A 22,937-nucleotide genomic window follows, 5' to 3' on the forward strand; every position below is an offset into this window, starting at 1 on the left:
AATACAATTTTTTACAGTTTTATTTATCTTTGTTAACGTTAGTTATTAATAACACAACTGTTCATTGCTTGTTCATGTCAGCTCAGGTCCATTAAATAATATTAACAGATATAACTTTTTGAATTTAAAAATGTAGTAGTAAATTCTGAAATAAACATTAAGATTAATACATGCTTTAGAAGTATGCTTCATTGTTAGTTCATGTTAACTAATGTTAACAAATGAAACCCTATTTTAAAATGTTTTTGATGTTTCTCTTAAATGTTCCTTGAGATAAATAATTAAAAATGCAATTGTTGCATATAATAAAAGTATAGAGCTATATTGGGAAAATCATATTGAGAGTAAAGTTTTCTCTTGTGAAACTCTTCTTTCTCAGGAGAAAGCAGGAGACTGTTCTCCTAAATAAATATTTACATAACAGCAGACCGTTCTTGCTGTCCTCTCTTGCTCTGTTTCCGTCGGCTGTTCCTAATGCTGTTGGTAAAGGAAAGAGGATCTGGATTAAACCCTAATCCCACCTGAGTTCATGCATGATTCACTCTGCCTTATGTCACTTGCTGTTGCTTGTCCCACTGAAGGAAGGTCATCTGAGTCTGAACTCTGCAGCAACAGATCCATTAGCAGATCTGTCAAGCCCATCTAGTTATCTCATATTCAGAGCCTCTTTCTTGCTTCAGAGAACATCACCATCAGCATCCAACTAGCTTCTGGGTTTAATTACTTAAACAAATTGAAAACACCAGGGGAACTACTGATGGTAACCGGCCAAACCTTGACCCCTTACTACTGTACAAAAAATTTGTTTATATTTTGCTGAATTTTGTCAAAATTTGGCTAGTTAGTTCTAGTAGTTAGCCCAGGCTGATATATGTCAGAACTACATCATTCTGATATAAAAACCAATGAACCAACATTTGAGCTTCAGCAAGAACCAATGAGGTTCATTCTCATGTTAAGAAGAACGTTTGAGAATCTGCAAGAACCAATGAGGTTCATTCTCGTGTAACGCAGCACGTTTGAGCTTCTGCAAGAACCAATGAGGTTCATTCTCGTGTTACGCAGCACGTTTGAGCTTCTGCGAGAACCAATGAGGTTCATTCTTGTGTTACGCAGCACGTTTGAGCTTCAGCAAGAACCAATGAGGTTCATTCTCGTGTTATGCAGAACGTTTGAGCTTCTGCAAGAACTAATGAGGTTCATTCTCGTGTAACGCAGCACGTTTGAGCTTCAGCAAGAACCAATGAGGTTCATTCTTGTGTTACGCAGCACGTTTGAGCTTCTGCAGGAACCAATGAGGTTCATTCTTGTGTTACGCAGCACGTTTGAGCTTCTGCAGGAACCAATGAGGTTCATTCTCGTGTAACGCAGCACGTTTGAGCTTCAGCAAGAACCAATGAGGTTCATTCTCGTGTTATGCAGAACGTTTGAGCTTCTGCAAGAACTAATGAGGTTCATTCTCGTGTAACGCAGCACGTTTGAGCTTCAGCAAGACCCAATGAGGTTCATTCTCGTGTTACGCAGCACGTTTGAGCCTCTGCAAGAACCAATGAGGTTCATTCTTGTGTTACGCAGCACGTTTGTGCTTCTGCGAGAACCAATGAGGTTCATTCTTGTGTTACGCAGCACGTTTGAGCTTCAGCAAGAACCAATGAGGTTCATTCTCGTGTTATGCAGAACGTTTGAGCTTCTGCAAGAACTAATGAGGTTCATTCTCGTGTAACGCAGCACGTTTGAGCTTCAGGAAGACCCAATGAGGTTCATTCTCGTGTTACGCAGCACGTTTGAGCTTCTGCAAGAACCAATGAGGTTCATTCTTGTGTTACGCAGCACGTTTGAGCTTCTGCAGGAACCAATGAGGTTCATTCTCGTGTAACGCAGCACGTTTGAGAATCTGCAAGAACCAATGAGGTTCATTCTCGTGTTACGCAGCACGTTTGAGCTTCAGCAAGAACCAATGAGGTTCATTCTCGTGTTACGCAGCACGTTTGAGCTTCTGCAGGAACCAATGAGGTTCATTCTTGTGTTACGCAGAACGTTTGAGCTTCAGAAAGAACCAATGAGGTTCATTCTCATGTTACGCAGCACGTTTGAGAATCTGCAAGAACCAATGAGGTTCATTCTCGTGTTACGCAGAATGTTTGAGCTTCAGCAAGAACCAATGAGGTTCATTCTCGTGTTACGCAGCACGTTTGAGCTTCTGCAGGAACCAATGAGGTTCATTCTTGTGTTACGCAGAACATTTGAGCTTCAGAAAGAACCAATGAGGTTCATTCTCATGTTACGCAGCACGTTTGAGAATCTGCAAGAACCAATGAGGTTCATTCTCATGTTACGCAGAACGTTTGAGCTTCAGCAAGAACCAATGAGGTTCATTCTTGTGTTACGCAGAACGTTTGAGCTTCAGAAAGAACCAATGAGGTTCATTCTCATGTTACGCAGCACGTTTGAGAATCTGCAAGAACCAATGAGGTTCATTCTCGTGTTACGCAGCACGTTTGAGCTTCAGAAAGAACCAATGAGGTTCATTCTCATGTTACGCAGAACGTTTGAGCTTCAGAAAGAACCAATGAGGTTCATTCTCATGTTACGCAGAACGTTTGAGCTTCAGCAGGAACCAATGAGGTTCATTCTTGTGTTACGCAGCACGTTTGAGCTTCTGCAAGAACCAATGAGGTTCATTCTTGTGTTACGCAGCACGTTTGAGCTTCAGCAAGAACCAATGAGGTTCATTCTCATGTTACGCAGCACGTTTGAGCTTCAGCAAGAACCAATGAGGTTCATTCTTGTGTTACGCAGCACGTTTGAGCTTCTGCAGGAACCAATGAGGTTCATTCTTGTGTTACGCAGCACGTTTGAGCTTCAGCAAGAACCAATGAGGTTCATTCTCGTGTAACGCAGCACGTTTAAGAATCTGCAAGAACCAATGAGGTTCATTCTCACGTTACGCAGAACGTTTGAGCTTCAGAAAGAACCAATGAGGTTCATTCTCATGTTACGCAGAACGTTTGAGCTTCAGAAAGAACCAATGAGGTTCATTCTCATGTTACGCAGAACGTTTGAGCTTCAGAAAGAACCAATGAGGTTCATTCTTGTGTTACGCAGCACGTTTGAGAATCTGCAAGAACCAATGAGGTTCATTCTCGTGTTACGCAGCACGTTTGAGCTTCAGAAAGAACCAATGAGGTTCATTCTCATGTTACGCAGAACGTTTGAGCTTCAGAAAGAACCAATGAGGTTCATTCTCATGTTACGCAGAACGTTTGAGCTTCAGCAGGAACCAATGAGGTTCATTCTTGTGTTACGCAGCACGTTTGAGCTTCTGCAAGGACCAATGAGGTTCATTCTTGTGTTACGCAGCACGTTTGAGCTTCAGCAAGAACCAATGAGGTTCATTCTCATGTTACGCAGCACGTTTGAGCTTCAGCAAGAACCAATGAGGTTCATTCTTGTGTTACGCAGCACGTTTGAGCTTCTGCAGGAACCAATGAGGTTCATTCTTGTGTTACGCAGCACGTTTGAGCTTCAGCAAGAACCAATGAGGTTCATTCTCGTGTAACGCAGCACGTTTAAGAATCTGCAAGAACCAATGAGGTTCATTCTCATGTTACGCAGAACGTTTGAGCTTCAGAAAGAACCAATGAGGTTCATTCTCATGTTACGCAGAACGTTTGAGCTTCAGAAAGAACCAATGAGGTTCATTCTCATGTTACGCAGAACGTTTGAGCTTCAGAAAGAACCAATGAGGTTCATTCTTGTGTTACGCAGCACGTTTAAGAATCTGCAAGAACCAATGAGGTTCATTCTCGTGTAACGCAGCACGTTTGAGCTTCTGTAAGAACCAATGAGGTTCATTCTCGTGTAACGCAGCACGTTTAAGAATCTGCAAGAACCAATGAGGTTCATTCTCATGTTACGCAGAACGTTTGAGCTTCAGAAAGAACCAATGAGGTTCATTCTCATGTTACGCAGAACGTTTGAGCTTCAGAAAGAACCAATGAGGTTCATTCTCATGTTACGCAGAACGTTTGAGCTTCAGAAAGAACCAATGAGGTTCATTCTTGTGTTACGCAGCACGTTTAAGAATCTGCAAGAACCAATGAGGTTCATTCTCGTGTTACACAGCACGTTTGAGCTTCAGCAAGAACCAATGAGGTTCATTCTCGTGTAACGCAGCACGTTTGAGCTTCAGCAAGAACCAATGAGGTTCATTCTCGTGTAACGCAGCACGTTTAAGAATCTGCAAGAACCAATGAGGTTCATTCTCGTGTAACGCAGCACGTTTGAGCTTCTGTAAGAACCAATGAGGTTCATTCTCATGTTACGCAGCACGTTTAAGAATCTGCAAGAACCAATGAGGTTCATTCTTGTGTTACGCAGCACGTTTGAGCTTCTGTAAGAACCAATGAGGTTCATTCTCGTGTTATGCAGCACGTTTAAGAATCTGCAAGAACCAATGAGGTTCATTCTCGTGTTACGCAGCACGTTTGAGCTTCAGCAAGAACCAATGAGGTTCATTCTCATGTTACGCAGCACGTTTGAGCTTCAGAAAGAACCAATGAGGTTCATTCTCGTGTTACGCAGCACGTTTGAGCTTCAGAAAGAACCAATGAGGTTCATTCTCATGTTACGCAGAACGTTTGAGCTTCAGAAAGAACCAATGAGGTTCATTCTCATATTACGCAGCACGTTTAAGAATCTGCAAGAACCAATGAGGTTCATTCTCGTATTACGCAGCACGTTTAAGAATCTGCAAGAACCAATGAGGTTCATTCTCGTGTTACGCAGCACGTTTGAGCTTCAGCAAGAACCAATGAGGTTCATTCTCATGTTACGCAGCACGTTTGAGCTTCAGAAAGAACCAATGAGGTTCATTCTCGTGTTACGCAGCACGTTTGAGCTTCAGAAAGAACCAATGAGGTTCATTCTCATGTTACGCAGAACGTTTGAGCTTCAGAAAGAACCAATGAGGTTCATTCTCATATTACGCAGCACGTTTGAGCTTCAGAAAGAACCAATGAGGTTCATTCTCATGTTACGCAGAACGTTTGAGCTTCAGCAAGAACCAATGAGGTTCATTTTCATGTTACGCAGCACGTTTAAGAATCTGCAAGAACCAATGAGGTTCATTCTCGTATTACGCAGCACGTTTAAGAATCTGCAAGAACCAATGAGGTTCATTTTCATGTTACGCAGCACGTTTAAGAATCTGCAAGAACCAATGAGGTTCATTCTCGTATTACGCAGCACGTTTAAGAATCTGCAAGAACCAATGAGGTTCATTCTCGTGTTACGCAGCACGTTTGAGCTTCAGAAAGAACCAATGAGGTTCATTCTCGTGTTTCGCAGAACGTTTGAGCTTCAGCAAGAACCAATAAGGTTCATTGAAATGATGAATGAAAGCCTTACGGGGTTTGGAACGACATGAGGGTGAGTAATTAATGACAGAATTTTTATTTTTGGGTGAACTAACCCTTTAAAGTGGCAGACGACAGTATGTGCTTAGAATAAACAGAACAATATCGTCCGCTGGTGTGAATGCTAATGTAGTTATAGTTATCGTTTATTTATTTATCTTTCTTTTATTTATTAATTTTAACTTCTAAAAAAATAACTACTATAGTTCCTGGTGTGAATGGGCCTTTATTCTCCTTTCATTCTTTTCTGAGAACATGTTTGTCATGATTCTGCCCTCTTGTCCTTGTTTTTTCCTTAGTCTTGAGGCAGGATCATGACAGACCCATGTTTTGTGTACAAGCACATGGTCTTTTGTTTGGGCTGTGTGCTTGTGTTGTCTCCTTCTCTTAACCCCGCCCCCTTGTTCTCCTCGTTTGTCATTTATTGTTTAATCAGTATCACCTGTTGTCCTTATCATTTTCTCTCCTATTTAAGCCCCTTGTGTTTGCTGTCCTGTGCTGGTTCGTTTTGTATTACAGTACCATGTGAGTAGTCTTGTCGTGTGAGTTCTCTGTGAAGATTCTTCTAGCGATTGCTGTCTAGTCTAGTCTAAGTCTAGTTTTGTGATTTGTATTTTTTCCCCATGTTATTTGCCCCCTCGTGGGTTTTGTTTTCCCAGTTTTTCTGTCTATAATAAACTGTGTTTCGAAGACTGTCTGCGCTTGGATTTGTTCCTGAAAGTCATAACAATGTTCTGGTTTTACTGGTGTTATTGCCCTCAGCTGGAAGCCCTTGTGCTGCCAGTCTTGATTAGTTTATCATCATCAATTCTTCTGCCATTATGTGTGACCATTAATAGAACCACATGTGGTAATGGGACGTGTGTGTATTGTGTGTGTGTCGGAGTAAATGAAATTGACTAGGATTGACAGCGTTAAAGCATTATGAGGCCTGAGTGTGAGTGTTATGGACAGCTGCAGTAAATCTGAACGGTAAAAACATTAACATCAGTCTGTCAGGGGGACGCTGGTGTTTAGATCCAGGAAGAGATTGTTGGGTGACCTCAGCTGCGTCATTGCCACAACACCACAGCCATCCTGGGGCAAAATCAATGAGACTCAATCTGACAATTCAAACGCGTCTGGGAACAAGAGTTGTGCAAAGATCCTGCCATTACTGAAGCACAAACTAAACTCAGTGTGGCATTTAACCTGCAAATCTCAATTTCCTGCCAAATCAATCAACCCCAGTTTCCCATCATTACTCAGTCACTGATTTACAACGATTAAACGTATTTCTCAGAAGGCAATCATTTTAAATTCCATCATGTTTTAGAGGTGACTTCAGCCAGTGTGATGCAAAAGACACATGGGATAATGTAAATCCTATTTTGTGATATCAAGATATACAGTGAAATAACTGGATTTTGATGTCAACATTAAAGGATAAAGTAGGCATTTTCTAGCCTGACTACGTCAGACTTCCTACTTCCGCTAATTTCATTTCGCTCCTGTAGTCAGTCTGAGATAGCAGCGTATCTTTCAGTTTTCCACCGGCCTGAAAACAGCCGGGCCAATCAACGAACAGAGGGCGGGCTGAGAGCCGTGACGTAGACGCTGATTGTACCGTGGTGAATGCGTACTTGCGTAGATTTACTTCACATAATCTGCAAAAGTCGTTCACAGCCATGTTCACTCCGGTATTTCGCTCGATGGTTTAGTTTTTGCATCATACATGTGTTTACAGTGGAAGTTAGATGCGGCTGAGCATGCGCATAACACACGCCATAACCAAACATTATGTGATTGGCTTACGGGTAACCAATGATTTTAAACTTCAAACAAGCGCCCCCCGCGAGAGAGAAAACACTTCTCTATTATGCTATTCCAGACTCTCTCTACGAAGCAAAGTGAAGTAGCAGAGTCTGGTATTACCAGGCTAGGCATTTTCTACTCGATTTTAAAATAATTTTTATTTTTATTAACCCTAATATTTTTATAAAAAATTTTTTCCTACCTATGCATGATTATATGGCTAATTGCAATGAATTATTTGAATTTAGCATTGTTTGTTGCATTGTTGTTTTTCCTGCTGTCAGAATATATACTATCAGAAAAGATCTGTAGTATATTTTTGGGTTGGCCAAATCCACCATCTGAGAATTACTGTATTAAACTAGCATACATTTTAAATTCGATTCAAGGTTTGTGTGTGTGTGTGTGTGTGTGTGTGTGTGTGTGTGTGACGCTTTTCGCAATACAAATTGTTTTAAAGCAGCTTTACAGAAAATAAGTAATTAAATACTACAATCAAGAAACCAGGTGACATATATGACACATGCAAAACTCGACAAAGATTTTGTCTGATGGCCAAAACACATTCAGGTTCAACAGTAGCAAAACTGCAAAACTTGCAAAAAAATTATAGTCAAACACAAAACATCCAAAGCTACAAAATGTTTTTTTTTTCCATCTGCCTCATTTATTGGCCGCAATGTAAAGAAGTGCAGTGAAATGTCCTGGGTCGCCCTGCTGGACTGTGGAACAGGTAGATTGCATAATTCTGAGAACAGAATGGAGTGTAGTGTAATTTTGATGAGTTTGCGTGTGGTCGTGTCTCAGGAAGCTGAGGGGACACCCTGTGTGCCGGAGCCATGAAATTTATTCATAGTGTGCATGTTTTTTCCACCTCCCTCTGAATGGATTTACAACCACCATAATCAATAATCAATTATGGCTTTTTATGAGAACACTATGTGGTTTTTTTGGCAATGATTTTCTGGTTTGATCTCTGTAAGGAGCGAGCCAAGAGCCAAATACTTCACCTCTAAATTGTCTCTAATAACTTAATGGTACCAATCTATATTTAGTAGATGGTTTTATCCAAAGCTGATTGTAATTTTTTTTTATAATACAACTGTTAATTGTTGGGTCATGTTAATGATATTAACAAAGACAACTTTTGATTTTAATAATAAATTAGTCAGTGTAGAAATTATCATTAAAGGGGGGGTGAAATGCTATTTCATTTCATGCATACTGAGTTTTTTACACTGTTAAAGAGTTGGATTCCCATGCTAAACATGGACAAAGTTTCAAAAATTAAATTGTACGTTTGAAGGAGTATTTCTGTGCCAAAAATTGTCCTTCCGGTTTGTCACAAGTTTCGGAAAGTTTTTTTCGAGTATGGGTATGTGTGACGTCAGATGTAACGGAATTTCCTTATATGGGTCCTAAGGGCACTTCTCCGGTAAGATCGCGGGCGCGCGCACACTCGTAGACCAGAGCAAGAGAGCGAAAGCAGTTCGCCATCAAAGCGCCCTGCCCGGCTTTTGGGAAGCCAATGTCACCAAAGAAGTGTGTTTTTGGTTGCCAGGGCAAGACAGATTCCCAAAGAACCCAGCGTTAAGGCACCAGTGGATGGAGTTTGTTTTTCCTGAGCATAAACGGAGTTGTGTAGACTGTTTGTTCCCTGCATTTCGACGATGATTGTTTTATAAACAAAGCCCAGATCGACGGATTTGCAGATCGTCTAATGCTTAAGGATCGAGCAGTCACAATGATAAAGGTTCGGTGAGTAAAACTGCTTCTATTGTCTCTGTGTGTTACTAGCTCGGCGCGTTAGCACAGCTTTAGCTTCGCCCACAGGGCCCGCCTCCAGCCGCTCGTTTTTTTCCGGAAAGACTCGGTACAGCCTATCTTTCTTTTATAAATATAATAAAACTAAAGACTTTTTGGAGATATGAAGGATGCAATACTACTCTATAGGTACTCAAGATTAACAGGAGATTGAGTGAAAATGAGCATTTCACCCCCCCTTTAACTAAGATTAATGAAGTGCCACTATTATGCTTTTTTGAAAATTACCTTTCATGTAGTGTGTAATATAGCTGTTTGTGAACGTAAAATGTCTGCAAAGTTTCAAAGATCAAAGTGCACAGCAAATAAGGTTATAGTCTCCTAAAAGAAACAAGTCGTCAGCAATTCCAGTCTCACTTCCTGTTACATAACCACATTTGCCATTGTTCCTGCTTTCCATCGTTCATCACTGTGTATCAATTGCTGAGGAAGAGCTGAAATTCAGATATGGTAATGGGGATTTTGTTTCCACAACTCGCTGTAAGTTCACAATCACAAAAGACTGGACCATCTGACCAATCAAAGCAGAGTAGACCAATCAAAACAGACTGGGTCATCTGACCAATCAGAACAGACTGAGCATCTGACCAATCAGAGCAGAGTAGACCAATCAGAACAGACCAAGCCATCTAACCAATCAGAGCAGAGTAGACCAATCAAAACAGACTGGGTCATCTGACCAATCAGAGCAGAGTAGACCAATCACAACAGACTGGGTCATCTGACCAATCAAAGCAGAGTAGACCAATCAAAACAGACTGGGTCATCTGACCAATCAGAACAGACTGAGCATCTGACCAATCAGAGTAGAGTAGACCAATCATAACAGACTGGGTCATCTGACCAATCAGAACAGAGTAGACCAATCAGAACAGACCAAGCCATCTAACCAATCAGAGCAGAGTAGACCAATCAAAACAGACTGGGTCATCTGACCAATCAGAGCAGAGTAGACCAATCACAACAGACTGGGTCATCTGACCAATCAGAACAGACTGAGCATAGACCAATCAGAGCAGAGTAGACCAATCACAACAGACTGGGTCATCTGACCAATCAGAACAGAGTAGACCAATCAGAACAGACCAAAAAGAGTTTTTTTTTTTACCTTGGATGCATGTAAACCTATAGGAGACTCCCAAATAAATTTAGAAACCTTTAAAATAGCGGGCACTTTAAAAGTGTTTTTATTGTTAGTTCACATTAACTAATGCAGTTAACTCCTGTTAACAACTGGAACCTTATTGTAAAGTGTCACCAAGAAAGAAACTGTGTAAGAAATGTGTTATATAAATACCTAAAACAATCTACAGGAACAGGCTACATTCTACACATCAAAGTTGCATAGAAATAAAGCAAAATACTGCTATAGAACAATTTTGCAAGCAGATTCAGCTTCAAATTTTCAAAACATTCCTTCATCATGCAAACTGTAAGCACTACCTCCTGTGACTCCAGCTAGCATCTCCACCTGTTACACTTAACGGAGACCAGCCAGTAAGAGCTGTGCATGTAAACCTCCCTCCCCTGGCCTCAAGAGACACACTAGCGACTGGCGGTAGAGGCTACGGCCTTTAGCGTCATTCCCATGCCGGAGAACCAGGGGGGTCACACACACACACACACACACACTCACCCTGCTGAGCTGCTCCAGCAGCCGATGGTTCTGTTCTGACAGCTCGCTGATGGCTCGGCTCTTGTCCCGGTCGGCCTCCCGCAGCTGCACCTGATGTCTCTCCAGCTCCCCCTGCAGGTGTTGCACATCTGTCTCCAGTTCAGCCACCCGGCCTTCCCATTCACCCTCGCGACTCTCCAAACGACGGCGCAGCTCATGTTTTTCCTGCTCCAGGAGCTGGAAGAGAAACAGGGTCACTGATATTTGTTTAGAATTAAATGCTTTTTAAATTCCAATTCAATTCCTGGATGCGAGGAACTAATCATCTGGAGTTGCCAAAGTTTGCCAGGTTAGATCAAATCTTTGACAGATATAGTTTTCTGTAAGTGGCAAATAAACTATCAAGGCAATAAAACTGAATGTTTTGTGAATGAGTTGAGTGGAGAACTGAATGAGGTGTAACTCACCCCATTCACAAGTTTAGGGTCAGTATGATTTTTTTTTTTTTTGTTGAAGAAATTAATACTTTTATTCTGCAAGGATACATTAAATTGATCAAAAGTGACAGTAAAGACATTTATAATGTTACAAAAGACTCTACTTCAAATAAATGCTGTTCATCAAAAAATCCTAATAAAAATACATCATGGTTTTCACAACATTGAAAATAATAATTAGAAATGTTTCTTGAGCAGCAAATCATCATATTAGAATAATTTCTGAAGGATCATGTGACACTGAAGACTGGAGTAATGATGCTGAAAATTCAGCTTTGATCACAGGAATAAATTACATTTTAAAATATATTCACATAGAACATTTTAAATTGTAATAATATTTCACAATATTACTGTTTTTACTGTATTTTTGATTAAATAAATGCAGCCTTGGTGAGCAGAAGAGACTCTTTCAAAAACATTAAAATATCTTGCCAACCCCAAACATTTGTATATTTGTGTAATATTCTGTACTTAGTACTTTTGGACAGACAGAAATTCTAATTAAACTTCTGTTTGTCTGTGTATTATATATAGCAGTATTAGTTCTAACCCTATTAGTTCTAAGCTATTGTGGCATCAACTATTTTAAATAACCCCGCCCCTATTAGAACAGCAGGTGATTGGTCACCTTCCATGTTGGTCATATGGTCTCTTCCTGTCTAAGCGAGGCAGAAAAGCTGTAATGTTAGTTAGACGTGTGGATTTGATGGTTTGAGAGGGTCAGAGAGGTTCAGTCCCGGCACCTCTGAGAGCACTAGATGTAATTGCAGAAAATGAAATCTGGCGCTGATTAAAGCCCGTGAAATCCACTGTGAAGGCTATCAAACTAACTAACCGTTAGAAGTCATTTCAATGCTGATTATACTCGCTTTTGTGAGAGGGTGTTAATATGAACAAATAAGGATTCCTCAAATGAAGAGCTATTGTCTAAAAATATAAGTAATTAAAGAAATATATGAACTACTGTAGGATGTAGATTAAGACGAGGGGTTTAAGTCAAAGATGTGAACCGGGCAGGAGAGACAGCTACATGGAGAACTGCCAGGAACCTGTCGAGTATCTGGCCCTCGGACGGCTGAAAAGAGCCAAAGCACATTAGCTTTGCTTGCAGCATCGCTGAAAAAACCATCAAAGCCCATATAGGCCTGAACAAGGTTCAACTCAGTCAACGTCTTCACACAGTCTACATTCAGTGACAGTAAACGCTTCTCAGATGCAGTCTTGACAAACAGCAGCATGTACGGATGCCGTTCGCTCTGGTTCTAGTGTTTTCACAATGCCATCACTATCATAGACATTCTGACTGTATAAAAGAAATAATAATATGAGTCTTAAAAACCATTAGCATTTAAGATGTGTGGATTTATGCATATTTGTGCAGTTGTAAATAGTCTTGAGAGACAGGTGGAGTTGGGAACTCTTCAGGAGCTCAGCATGAGGAATAATGTTACACACTAGGAGGCTAAATGTGTTCTTCACGTCATTTAAATGATTTGCTTCATCATGCTCTTAATATTATGATACATCCTGATTATTAATTAAAAAAGCAGACTGACTGCACACAACACATGCATGCAAAATCAATCACAGCACTACTGATAAACAAAGTATTAAATTACACTCTTTAAATTGGTTACACTTTATTTTAATGTGACGTCGTTACATTGTAATTACTCAAATAAGTACTGAGTAATATTAATAAACTACATATACTTACTTTAGAATTAATGTTAGGTTTGGTTTATGGTTAGTTATTTGTAATTATGCATATTTTACTGTATAAAATGAATATGCATAATTAATATAGTAAGTATATGTAGTAATGTGTTACTAATAAATGTACTTGATTATTGATATTTGGGGGGTTACTTTTAATTTTTCTCTATTTTCAGTTGATGCAACTCCCTTCCCAGCATGCACTGGGACATGAAAACTTACTATGGTTGCATTTTAAAGTTTTGCAGTCACGTTTACACTAATAACTTATTTCGGGTGAGGTCAGGAAGAGTTTTCTTTTCTAAAAAAACAAAAGAAAAAACAGTTATTGGTTACCCTAGTCGTGTTTCATTTACCAAATGTTGAGGTCTGTGAAGTGATCATTTTAGTTCTGTAATATCGTTTATCTCATTAATATATAAATGTGTGTGTGTGTGTGTGTGTGTGTGTGTGTGTGTGTGTGTGTGTGTGTGTGTGTGTGTGTGTGTGTGTGTGTGTGTGTGCCGTGCGCGCTAAAACCCGAATTATAAAACATTCTGCAGAAAACTTTAGGAATCCGACGGCAGAACTTATGGCATGTCAACTTGACTTATTAAGTTTCAGACTTTTTTATTTATTTATTTTTTTAATGCAAACTGTTGGGCAGTGTATAGGCTACACCCAAGTGGAGTTTTAGAGCTCCTCACCTCCAGTTTGTCGTTTAAATCCTTGGTAATTTTGTCATATTGCTTTGTGAGGTCTTGGTTTCTTTCAAGTAGAGCTTTGCCCAGTTTAGCAGCGAGGACCAAGTCCTTCTCTTTCTGCCGGAAGAGCGACAGTAGATCAGAGTCCTGTCCGCTCACAGGTGTCTCTGAGGCGGATACCTCCAGATCGTCCTCCCGTTCCCCGGTGAGCATGGCCAGCTCCTCCTCCAAAGCCATGCCGAGCCCCCCGGGCGCGGTGTGTATCAGCGAGAGGGTCTGATATTCCCCGGTGTCTGGCGAGCTTTGACGGCCGGGATCGAGCGCGAGTTCCATGCGGTCGCTGTCCAGCGTCGGTGGTGCTGAAATCGCGCTGCGCAGGTCGAGGCAAGACGCGGACATCGCCGGAAAAACGACAGATTGAGCGCTTTAGACCCGGTGAACCCGCGTTAGTCCTGGGTCCGGGTGACCTGTTTGGCTCTGGGTCGATGATAACGCCATTGAAATGGGTAAATCGTTTCCAGTATGGTTATATGAGCTCTAATCACTGTCTTGCCTCAACGTCTCCAGTGACAATCAATCTATCATTTAGCCCAATAAAATCCATCAATCTGTTTAGAACACTCTAGAGATGGCTGACCTTCACGTTAACCCCCTTTATGATCACCGTCCAGTCGTTGTGTCCACTCCAGAGCACCGGGGTCCCGGTTATTCCCCATTATCGTCGCCCCTCGCTCACATCCCTGGCCTATACGACACACAAATACACGGATTTCTCTCGTGCGCGAGCCTCCTCCCAACCCCGCGCGCGCTCTCTGCGTCCGTGACGTCAGCTAATCAACCTGCTCCTCGTAGCCACCCATTGGTCGATTGTGATAACGCCATATGCTATAGAAGAACTGGGTGAAAGACATGTGAATGTTGCTGCTGCTGCTGCTGATGGTGTGATGGGAAACACAGTCTGTTCTGGATGGTTAATGACCTCTCTCTTAGATAAGCTCAAGACTGATGTGGCCTTTTCATAATATACTGTACATTATTTGGTTGACCCAATACTGCTTCAGAGTTGTAGTTGTATCAGCTGTACACACACGCACACACACTTGGTTGAACTATCTTTGTGGGGACTTTCCATAGACATAATGGGTTTTATACTGTCCAAACTGTATATTCTCTCCCATTACACGAACCCTACCCCTAAACCTACCCATCATACAAAACTTTCTGCATTTTTACATTTTCAAAAAAACATCACTTAGTCTGATTTATTATAAGCTGTATTCCTCATGGGGACCAAAATATGTCCCCACAAGGTCAAAAATTGGTGGTATTACAATCTTTCCCCTCAACGCACACATATTGCAAAAAGAAATCTATTTACTTTTTACTTTTTTTTTTTACTTTATCATATTTTACTTTTTCTATTCTGACAAAGACAATTTCAAGTTTTATTTATATATATATATTTAGAAGATAACAAATTTATACAACAGATAATATTTGTTGTACTACCTTTAATATATACTTGATTTTTTTGTGATCTGGATTATGACTGTATTACAGAATGAGAATCTAATAAGTATTGTTATTGAATGAATGTGACTACAAACAAGCTCAAAAGTAAAACATCTGAATGCAAATCCGAAAATGTATTTTTTTTATAATCTCATGATAATCTCTTTATTCTTTTTTTCTTTGCTTTTTGGTCTTTTTTTTTGGGGGGGGGGGGGGGGGGTAATAATGTGTAATATGACAGTATGATGCAGAAGTTCATAGATACCTGAAATTAGAAGGTAGTTATCTTTTAGGTCTCGTGAAAGAGTATCAATGAATGTTCCAGCAATGAATTCCCTAAGACATTATTTGTTTACAAGTATTTATTACAATATTAGTTTATTTAGATGTTTAATTACATAAAATTATTGCAGGATTATAGTTGAGTTCAAATAGTTTTAAACTTTGTTTGACCACCGTAGAAAAAATGTGCTAAATGACAGGAATGTAATTATCATGACAGCTGCACACAGACCGACATTGTGTGTTTTGAAAGGGTTTGACCTCATTATTATACAGTGAGGTTTCTGCAAGATCATACAAATACCAGATTACAAACATTCAGATTACTAAAAGCATTCCCCAACAGCAGCACATCAGTATACTGTCGGGAAAACATGATTTCCAGTGATTCAATCTGCTTGACTACTGATCTCATTTAATCTCATCTCACAATATTGAGCGCAATCATGACAGTAGTGAGACGCCTCAGTGCTTCAAGCTAAAGCTCTTGTTTTCTAATGGTTCAGTGCTCCTCTCTCGCCATGTGATAAATGTGTTTCAGTGAGAGATGGAAACATACAGGAAAGAATGAGGGATTATCGAGAAACAAAGACTGTACTTGTGGACCATAATATTGACATACAAAGGAAAGTGGGTCACTGTCATTCCAGAGCACAAACCCCAGAACTGGCCATCCAATCATTGTAGGCTCATTTACTGAAGGATGAATGGCAGGAAACAACATGTTTGGAGGAGGAGGAACAGGAGCTTGAGGGGATTGAAGCTGCCTTTTGTAATCCTTGTGATTAAAACGCAGTCGCTCTTCAACGCATGCTTGATGGTCAATCTGCTGAGCTTTTGCTAAAATCTGCATGAAACAGAAGTTACGATTGTCTTTTCTTCCCGATTGTGACATAAAATTGAGTGAAACGGCTTCTGGAACAAGAACAAATGTAGGGCGGGGCTTGTGTTTGTTCTTGGGGAATTGATTGGATGGTTGTGGTTTGCTATTGGTGGATCTCATGTGAGTGACAGGTTGCCCCGCCCTCGCGCCAGTAAACACGTCATCAGAAAAGAGAGGAGATGTGCTGCAAGAGGGAAGGGAAGTTATTTTAATTAAATGTTAAATAATTAAAAAATAATGATGTGCATGGATAAATCATTTATAATAAATACTGCAATATTCCATAAAAACAAGAATTTTCGATTTTGATTTCATGGAGACTTTAGCACTGCAGAATGACATATGAAATTACAAATTATATTTGGATGTAAAGATATTTATTATGATACAAATTTTTAAGCAGGAAAATGGTCAAGTGAGAAGAAATAATGAATTATAATAATATGAAATAATAGAACATTTAAAAGAGAAAAAATAAAGCGAATGCGTGGAGAAATGTGTTGTTAAGCAAAGTAAACAAATGAGCCATAAGTAAAGGAGAAAAATAAATAGTGAATAAATAAACATGTTTTTTTTTTTGATAAAAATGAATATATATAAATTAAAATAAAAACGTGCTGTTAAACAAACGTATACGCGGTTCTATGAATATGCAAATGAGCCCCGCCTCCACTCACTCACTCAGCTCAGAGATCCACTCGTTGACGATCACACGTTGATCTGATTGGTTACAAGGTAGTTTGTGACGTCAGAAACACCAGCGATTTCAAAGTGTGTTTTTGAGACTGTCTTTGGCTCACTGCAGTTTTAAGGAGAAAATACTCAGCAATGGTGTCGTGTCGACTTATGAATTTACACATGGCTTGTCTTAAAGAATATAAAAAACGACCACATAAACATCTAAACAACATTAAAAGCTGGATTTTCACCACAGGGGAAATGTGGAAATATCATTTCAAAATTTTCCACTTCAAATGGAAATATCAGCAGTAACTTTAACATCTTTTTGTTGAATCATTATCTGGTCTGCCAAAATACATTTCCCTACAAAATTTTACTTTTAGGCAGTGTACAGTATAAAGTGTGTGTGTGCAATAAGCAGTAACAGCCATGAATCTAAACCACAGACACAAAGAGCAATACTGCCATCTACTGGAAAACAAGTGTGCTTAATACATCCTACAAAATGCTGAACTCTTTCTTGAGTCAGCCTTAAAAAGTGCAAGAGTGATACATTTATTCATGAAGATAATGTGAATAATTAATATATCGCCTAAATAGCTGCACCAGTGTACAAGGCAACATCATAATTTGTTCCATGCTAAAGCAACGTCCTCTGAATGCATGCTAAATCTGTACGTTACTACACATTCAGTTACATTTTTACAATTAGAAAATGTATTACATCCGTTTCTTATGTTGTATGGCAATACATTTTTAATAGACCTATGAATCAATTTACATATCAACTGTTCAGTGGCATCAGTTTAATTTGCTTGTTTGTTGCTCTTGAAAGCTCTGGAGGACGCGAGCTCTGATGATTATTATTCCAGTCTGATTGATTTATGATTCATTTGTGGAAGCTCTTTGCTGAATACATTTGCGTTTATATAATGCTCTGAGTCATAGTCCTGAACTAGAGACTATCCCCATGCTCTCTTCCTCAGAGAAAATACAAAGACTCTCAATGCTGTTACACAATCCACACTTTTACAGATGTGCTGCTGAAGAAGCATCTTCTCAATCTCAAGCATACAGCACTTATATAAGCACCCCAATCTTCCCGTGCAATTCCTTCCTAAACCCTTTGGAGGGAGCTGTGCTCTTCCTCATCTGAACATATTTTCCCATAGTCATTCTGCTGCTGAGTGCAAAATAAAGATATTTTATGATTTCATAAAGCGCAGCCTTATGCCACATTCATACTAAATGATAAGCTTCACTGCTGGTTTTAACTGATTGAAGCTGGTCTAAGCAGTTTTAAAGGGGTGGTATAATGCCCTTTTCACAAGATGTAAAACAAGTCTCTGATGTCCCCAGAGTGTGTATGTGAAGTTTTAGCTCAAAATACCCCACAGATATTTTTATATAGCATGTTAAATGTCACTTTTTTAAGGTTAGCAAAAACATCTTTTGTGTCTGTTCCTTAAATGCAAATGAGCTGCTGCTCCCGGCACAGGGGGCGGAGCTTCAACAGCTCGCACTCACACAGACATGCACTGAAAATTTCGAACATTCACAATTTTAGCCTTTTATGTTCAAATCGGATTAAGAATATGATGGAGAGACTCAAGAAGAAGTGAAAACATGTAGAAGCTACAGGACGTTTCTGAATGGTTAGTTGATGAATGTATGTAGCTTATGTGTAGTTATCTTCTAGTCATTGATTAGCATATTCTGTCTTGATAATCTATAAATCGTGTTCATGGGGCGGGGTTTATGTAAATTCTAGGGTTGGTGATGTCACTAACCCTGGAGGAATGTTGTGTAGTCTCTACCACCAGCCGTTTGTTGTAGTCCTTAAAAAGTGATTTCTTTAAAACCTTTGCTTTGAACTTTGAGCGTTGTAACTTTGTAGATGTTGTTTATGCTCAAACAGCAACATTATACACTAACTAAATTTAGAAAAGTTAAATAATATTCAAACACCCCTTTAAGCCAGTCTCCATGCCTGGCCTAGCTGGTGTTTAGCTGGTTTTCTCCCATTAAAACCAGCTGAAAGCCCAGACCCAGGCTAAGACCGACATTCCAACTTAGGCTGGTTTTAAGATGTTTTAAGATCTTTAAAGCAGGTGTAACCGGTATTAAATTGCTGGTGTAACCGGTCCTACTCGATCTGCTCCGAGCGGGATTCAAACTGGGGTCTCTGGCGTGAGGATGCTCATGCTAACAAGGATGCTAGATGCCGTTTCCAGATCAAATGGAGGACCTGCGCCTAGACACGAGTCACACGACCACAACGCATCCCTGAAGTGTCAGCAGATTGTGTCAACTAGACTCTACGCTGTGAAGGCCTCATCAACACAACAGCCATCGGGTCTGATCCTCAACAAACCCATCTCCATACCGGCGTGACTCCGATCTTCAACCAGATGGAACTGGATAATATTCTGAATGTTCCGATCCAATCTGACTTCTGACCTGTAATGCTGCCTGAATCATAATCATACACTGTTCGTTCATTGGTCAGAGGAGAACTGAGCGACTGAGCCTGGGTTCTCCCAAAACTTTTTTATCCATTTTGTCACTGATGGAGTTTTGGTTCCTTGCCACTGTCATCTTTTTTTGCCTTTGGACCAGCTTTTGGCTTGCTTAGTTGGGGACATTTCATTTAATTTAATATTCAACAATATTATTGATCTGCCTGCATTGATACCATTATATGAGAACTGAACTGAGCTGGAGGATGACATCACTGTTTCCTCCAGAGCGGCTTTATATATAAATGAACAAAATTAATAACTTTTTTATAACAAAAAAATTCTTCTAGAAACAAACTTTGTTGCATTATTTTTCTGTTATCTCTGTAAAGCTGCTTTGAAACAATCTGTATTGTAAAAAGCGCTATATAAATAAAGGTGACGTGAAAGGTGCCTCTAGCATAACTATAATAAACTATTAAGGACATATTTTTAATGAAAATATTATTATATTACATAAAATTTAAAGAAAAAGTTACTGCTGTAATCACTTGCTCATAAAGAATATCACTGAATAATGCAGTGTTTTTGAACCAATCGGTTGAATGAACGATTCAATGACTCACTCAAAGAATACTGAATGCGAAACCACATACTAGCATACTAATCTTACTATTTTTGTCATAGAAAGATATCTTTAGGGAAAATAGTAAGAGTAGTGTGATAGTATGCAGTTCTGAATTCAGCAGAAGTTTCGTTCTTTAACAAATCAGTTCGTTTGAAAGATTAAATTGTGTTAATGATTCGAAAACTGTCAATTGGCGCCACCTACTGGTGTAACATTGTAACCTGCGAAAAGAGTCGAGTAGAGTAAATGGGCAGTTTGAAGTAACGGGCGAGCAGAAAAGTGAATTGCTACAACAGAAACTAACCCCTCACCCCTAACCCTACCCCACACCCTGACTGACAGCTTTCACGACCAATGAACAAGAAGACCTTTCTCCACGCCCTAAACTTTCGTCACGCCCGCAGATACACACACACACACACACTTGGTTGACACCGACAAGCTAATCCACAAACTTGACAGTCTGTCTAATAAAACGTGCAGACTCAGACAACAGGAGCGATACAAACGGTGAAATAGTCCCAACGCTGTTGAACTGTTATATTCGCGCTCTTGGATCTCCGCCCAGTCAATTAAATAAACATTTATTCAACAGTTCGTTTTAGTACTCTAATTTGATTGGCCAAGAGTCCGTCAGCACTTTGACGTTTCACTAGCATCGCTCCGCTTGTTTGTGTTCGCCACTTCCTGTATCTTCCTTTGGCGTTTTTTGGGACTATTTCCAGTAAAACAACAACAACAAAGATATTCACTTAACAACAGCACTCTTGCTCGCCTACAATTTATGAAATATTAAATTGGATGAACACGCAGCTGAAATAAGTACATCCCATCACCACAAATTGCCATTTTGTCGTGTTTTATAGAGCTGGTGAAGGAAATGTTTTTTCTTCTTCCATCCCACACAAACAACTTCAGACTGCAATTAATCAGCAGGTGATCATTCTCTTTCTCCTCGAGAGTGTATCATTGCACACTTTCAAAGCAGACTAAGAACTTCTCAGTAACGTACAATGCAAAATTTACACCAGTGGATCCACCTATTTGTTTTTATATCCTGCTACACTTGTTCAGGTTATACTGAATACGTAATGAATACTTGAATAGAATAAATACTTAATCCACAAATAAATAATCTATTTAAATTAATATCATTTTCTCAGTGACTTTTAATTGTGATCTGACTTAAAGGAGAACTCCGGTCAATTTTAACATTGAGCTCATTTTTTTGTACATTTGGAGTGCTGTCAACACAGAGAACAATGACAAAAATCGGTGTTGCCTACACCGAGTTATTCTATTTTTAAAATTTGCACCCTGTTGACTTCAATGGGGCAAGTACTAAACCTGCTTTTAGCCTCTTAACATCCTTGATGTGTCATTACAAGTGCACAGAAAATGTGAGTGATTCCTTCAGAGTGAACACGAGTGAGTCTGACTGCAGTAGATGTGAAAGATATGTATAAAAATGATGTTATTTAAGCCAGCGCAAATACCTTTGTTTACATCCTGTTTTTCGGTTGAAGTCCAAAGTAGTCGATTGCAGAGTTCACACGCATAGGTTTAATACCTATGATCACGCGCGTGAACTCTGCAATCGACTACTTTGGACTTCAACCGAAAAACAGGATGTAAACAAAGGTATTTGCGCTGGCTTAAATAACATCATTTTTATACATATCTTTCACATCTACTGCAGTCAGACTCACTCGTGTTCACTCTGAAGGAATCACTCACATTTTCTGTACACTTGTAATGACACATCAAGGATGTTAAGAGGCTAAAAGCAGGTTTAGTACTTGCCCCATTGAAGTCAACAGGGTGCAAATTTTAAAAATAGAATAACTCGGTGTAGGCAACACCGATTTTTGTCGTTGTTCTCTGTATTGACAGCACTCCAAATGTACAAAAAAAATGAGCTCAATGTTAAAATTGACCGGAGTTCTCCTTTAAACGTCAGTCTGTTTATCACACAAAGCATCACGTGACTTCAAAAGTTTATTGCTCACAAGTCATATGTACCACTTATGATACTTTTATGACACATTTATGCTTCTTTTTTTCCATTTTTTTAAAGTTGACAATTATGGTACAGTATGTATTTGTGTGGAGATTCTTTAAAAAAATGCATTTGTTATACAGTAAATTAATTTTTTCTTCATTTAAAGGTATTTGACAAACCATCCCAACATGTCATCTGACTGCCAAACAATCATCATTTTGGGTGAGTAATATCTTAAAAAATCAATTACATGAAATATATCCATATGGCATTTTGATATTTTTGATGCATCATGCAGTGATGACATGCTATGATGTAAATGGGAAATGACGTAATTGTTGCCCTAAACAATCCATTCTTAAAATATGAATAGAAATCACACTTTTTTTCCCACAGTCCACCATTTCCCTCATAAATACTCCTCTGCCATTGGCTCAGATAATAGCAATAGCCTGTTGCCTGGTAACATCAGTAGAATAATGCTTGTGTTAGAGAGAGAAACACTGCTTTTGTGCCTCTGTGTCCCTGTTTTCCTTTATTTTTCTAACAATAATGTTTATACTACACACCCATCTAAATTTCTAACAGCACGCCCACTGATGATGGTCCTTTATATGAAACGAGGACATTATTTTGCAATCTGTTATCAGTGAAATTATTTAGCAGCTTGATATGAATCATAATGCAAAAGCTGACAGCAAGCATCACATCACATGCCAAAACTTTGAAATGCATATCACACTTCACTGGCTGTCACAGTTTGTCTCAATCGCTTTGGCTCAGTTCTTGAATTCTCAAAACAATAAGTTCAGATCTCCAAACTTGTTCACATCAGATTTGAATTTCTTATTGATTTAAGCATGTTTTTTTTGGCACATGTGTGCAAAAGAGTAAGTATAATTGTCTACAATTTGCACAATGATTAAATGCACATGGCTCGT

At 39.4% G+C, this 22,937-nt stretch overlaps 2 protein-coding genes across 2 annotated transcripts in view; one reads left to right on the plus strand and one right to left on the minus strand.

Annotated features, from left to right (window-relative positions):
• bicdl1 (BICD family like cargo adaptor 1) overlaps positions 1–14,356 on the minus strand; it is a 41,073-nt gene extending 26,717 nt beyond the window's left edge. The window contains exons 1-2 of the mRNA XM_079897645.1: positions 13,553–14,356; positions 10,672–10,887 (exon numbers count right to left, since the gene is read on the minus strand). Of these exons, the coding sequence (XP_079753771.1) occupies positions 10,672–10,887; positions 13,553–13,948 (612 nt within the window). The 5' untranslated portion in view covers positions 13,949–14,356. The remainder of the gene's footprint in view (positions 1–10,671; positions 10,888–13,552) is intronic.
• Positions 14,357–22,199: 7,843 nt separating this feature from the next.
• The window catches only part of citb (citron rho-interacting serine/threonine kinase b), a 65,752-nt gene continuing 65,014 nt past the window's right edge, over positions 22,200–22,937 (plus strand). Inside the window, exon 1 of the mRNA XM_079897639.1 lies at positions 22,200–22,218. The gene's annotated coding sequence lies outside the window, so the exon portion shown is untranslated. The remainder of the gene's footprint in view (positions 22,219–22,937) is intronic.

The sequence above is a fragment of the Squalius cephalus genome, assembly GCF_949319135.1.
Source record: "Squalius cephalus genome assembly, chromosome: 16".
Lineage (NCBI taxonomy): Eukaryota > Metazoa > Chordata > Actinopteri > Cypriniformes > Leuciscidae > Squalius > Squalius cephalus.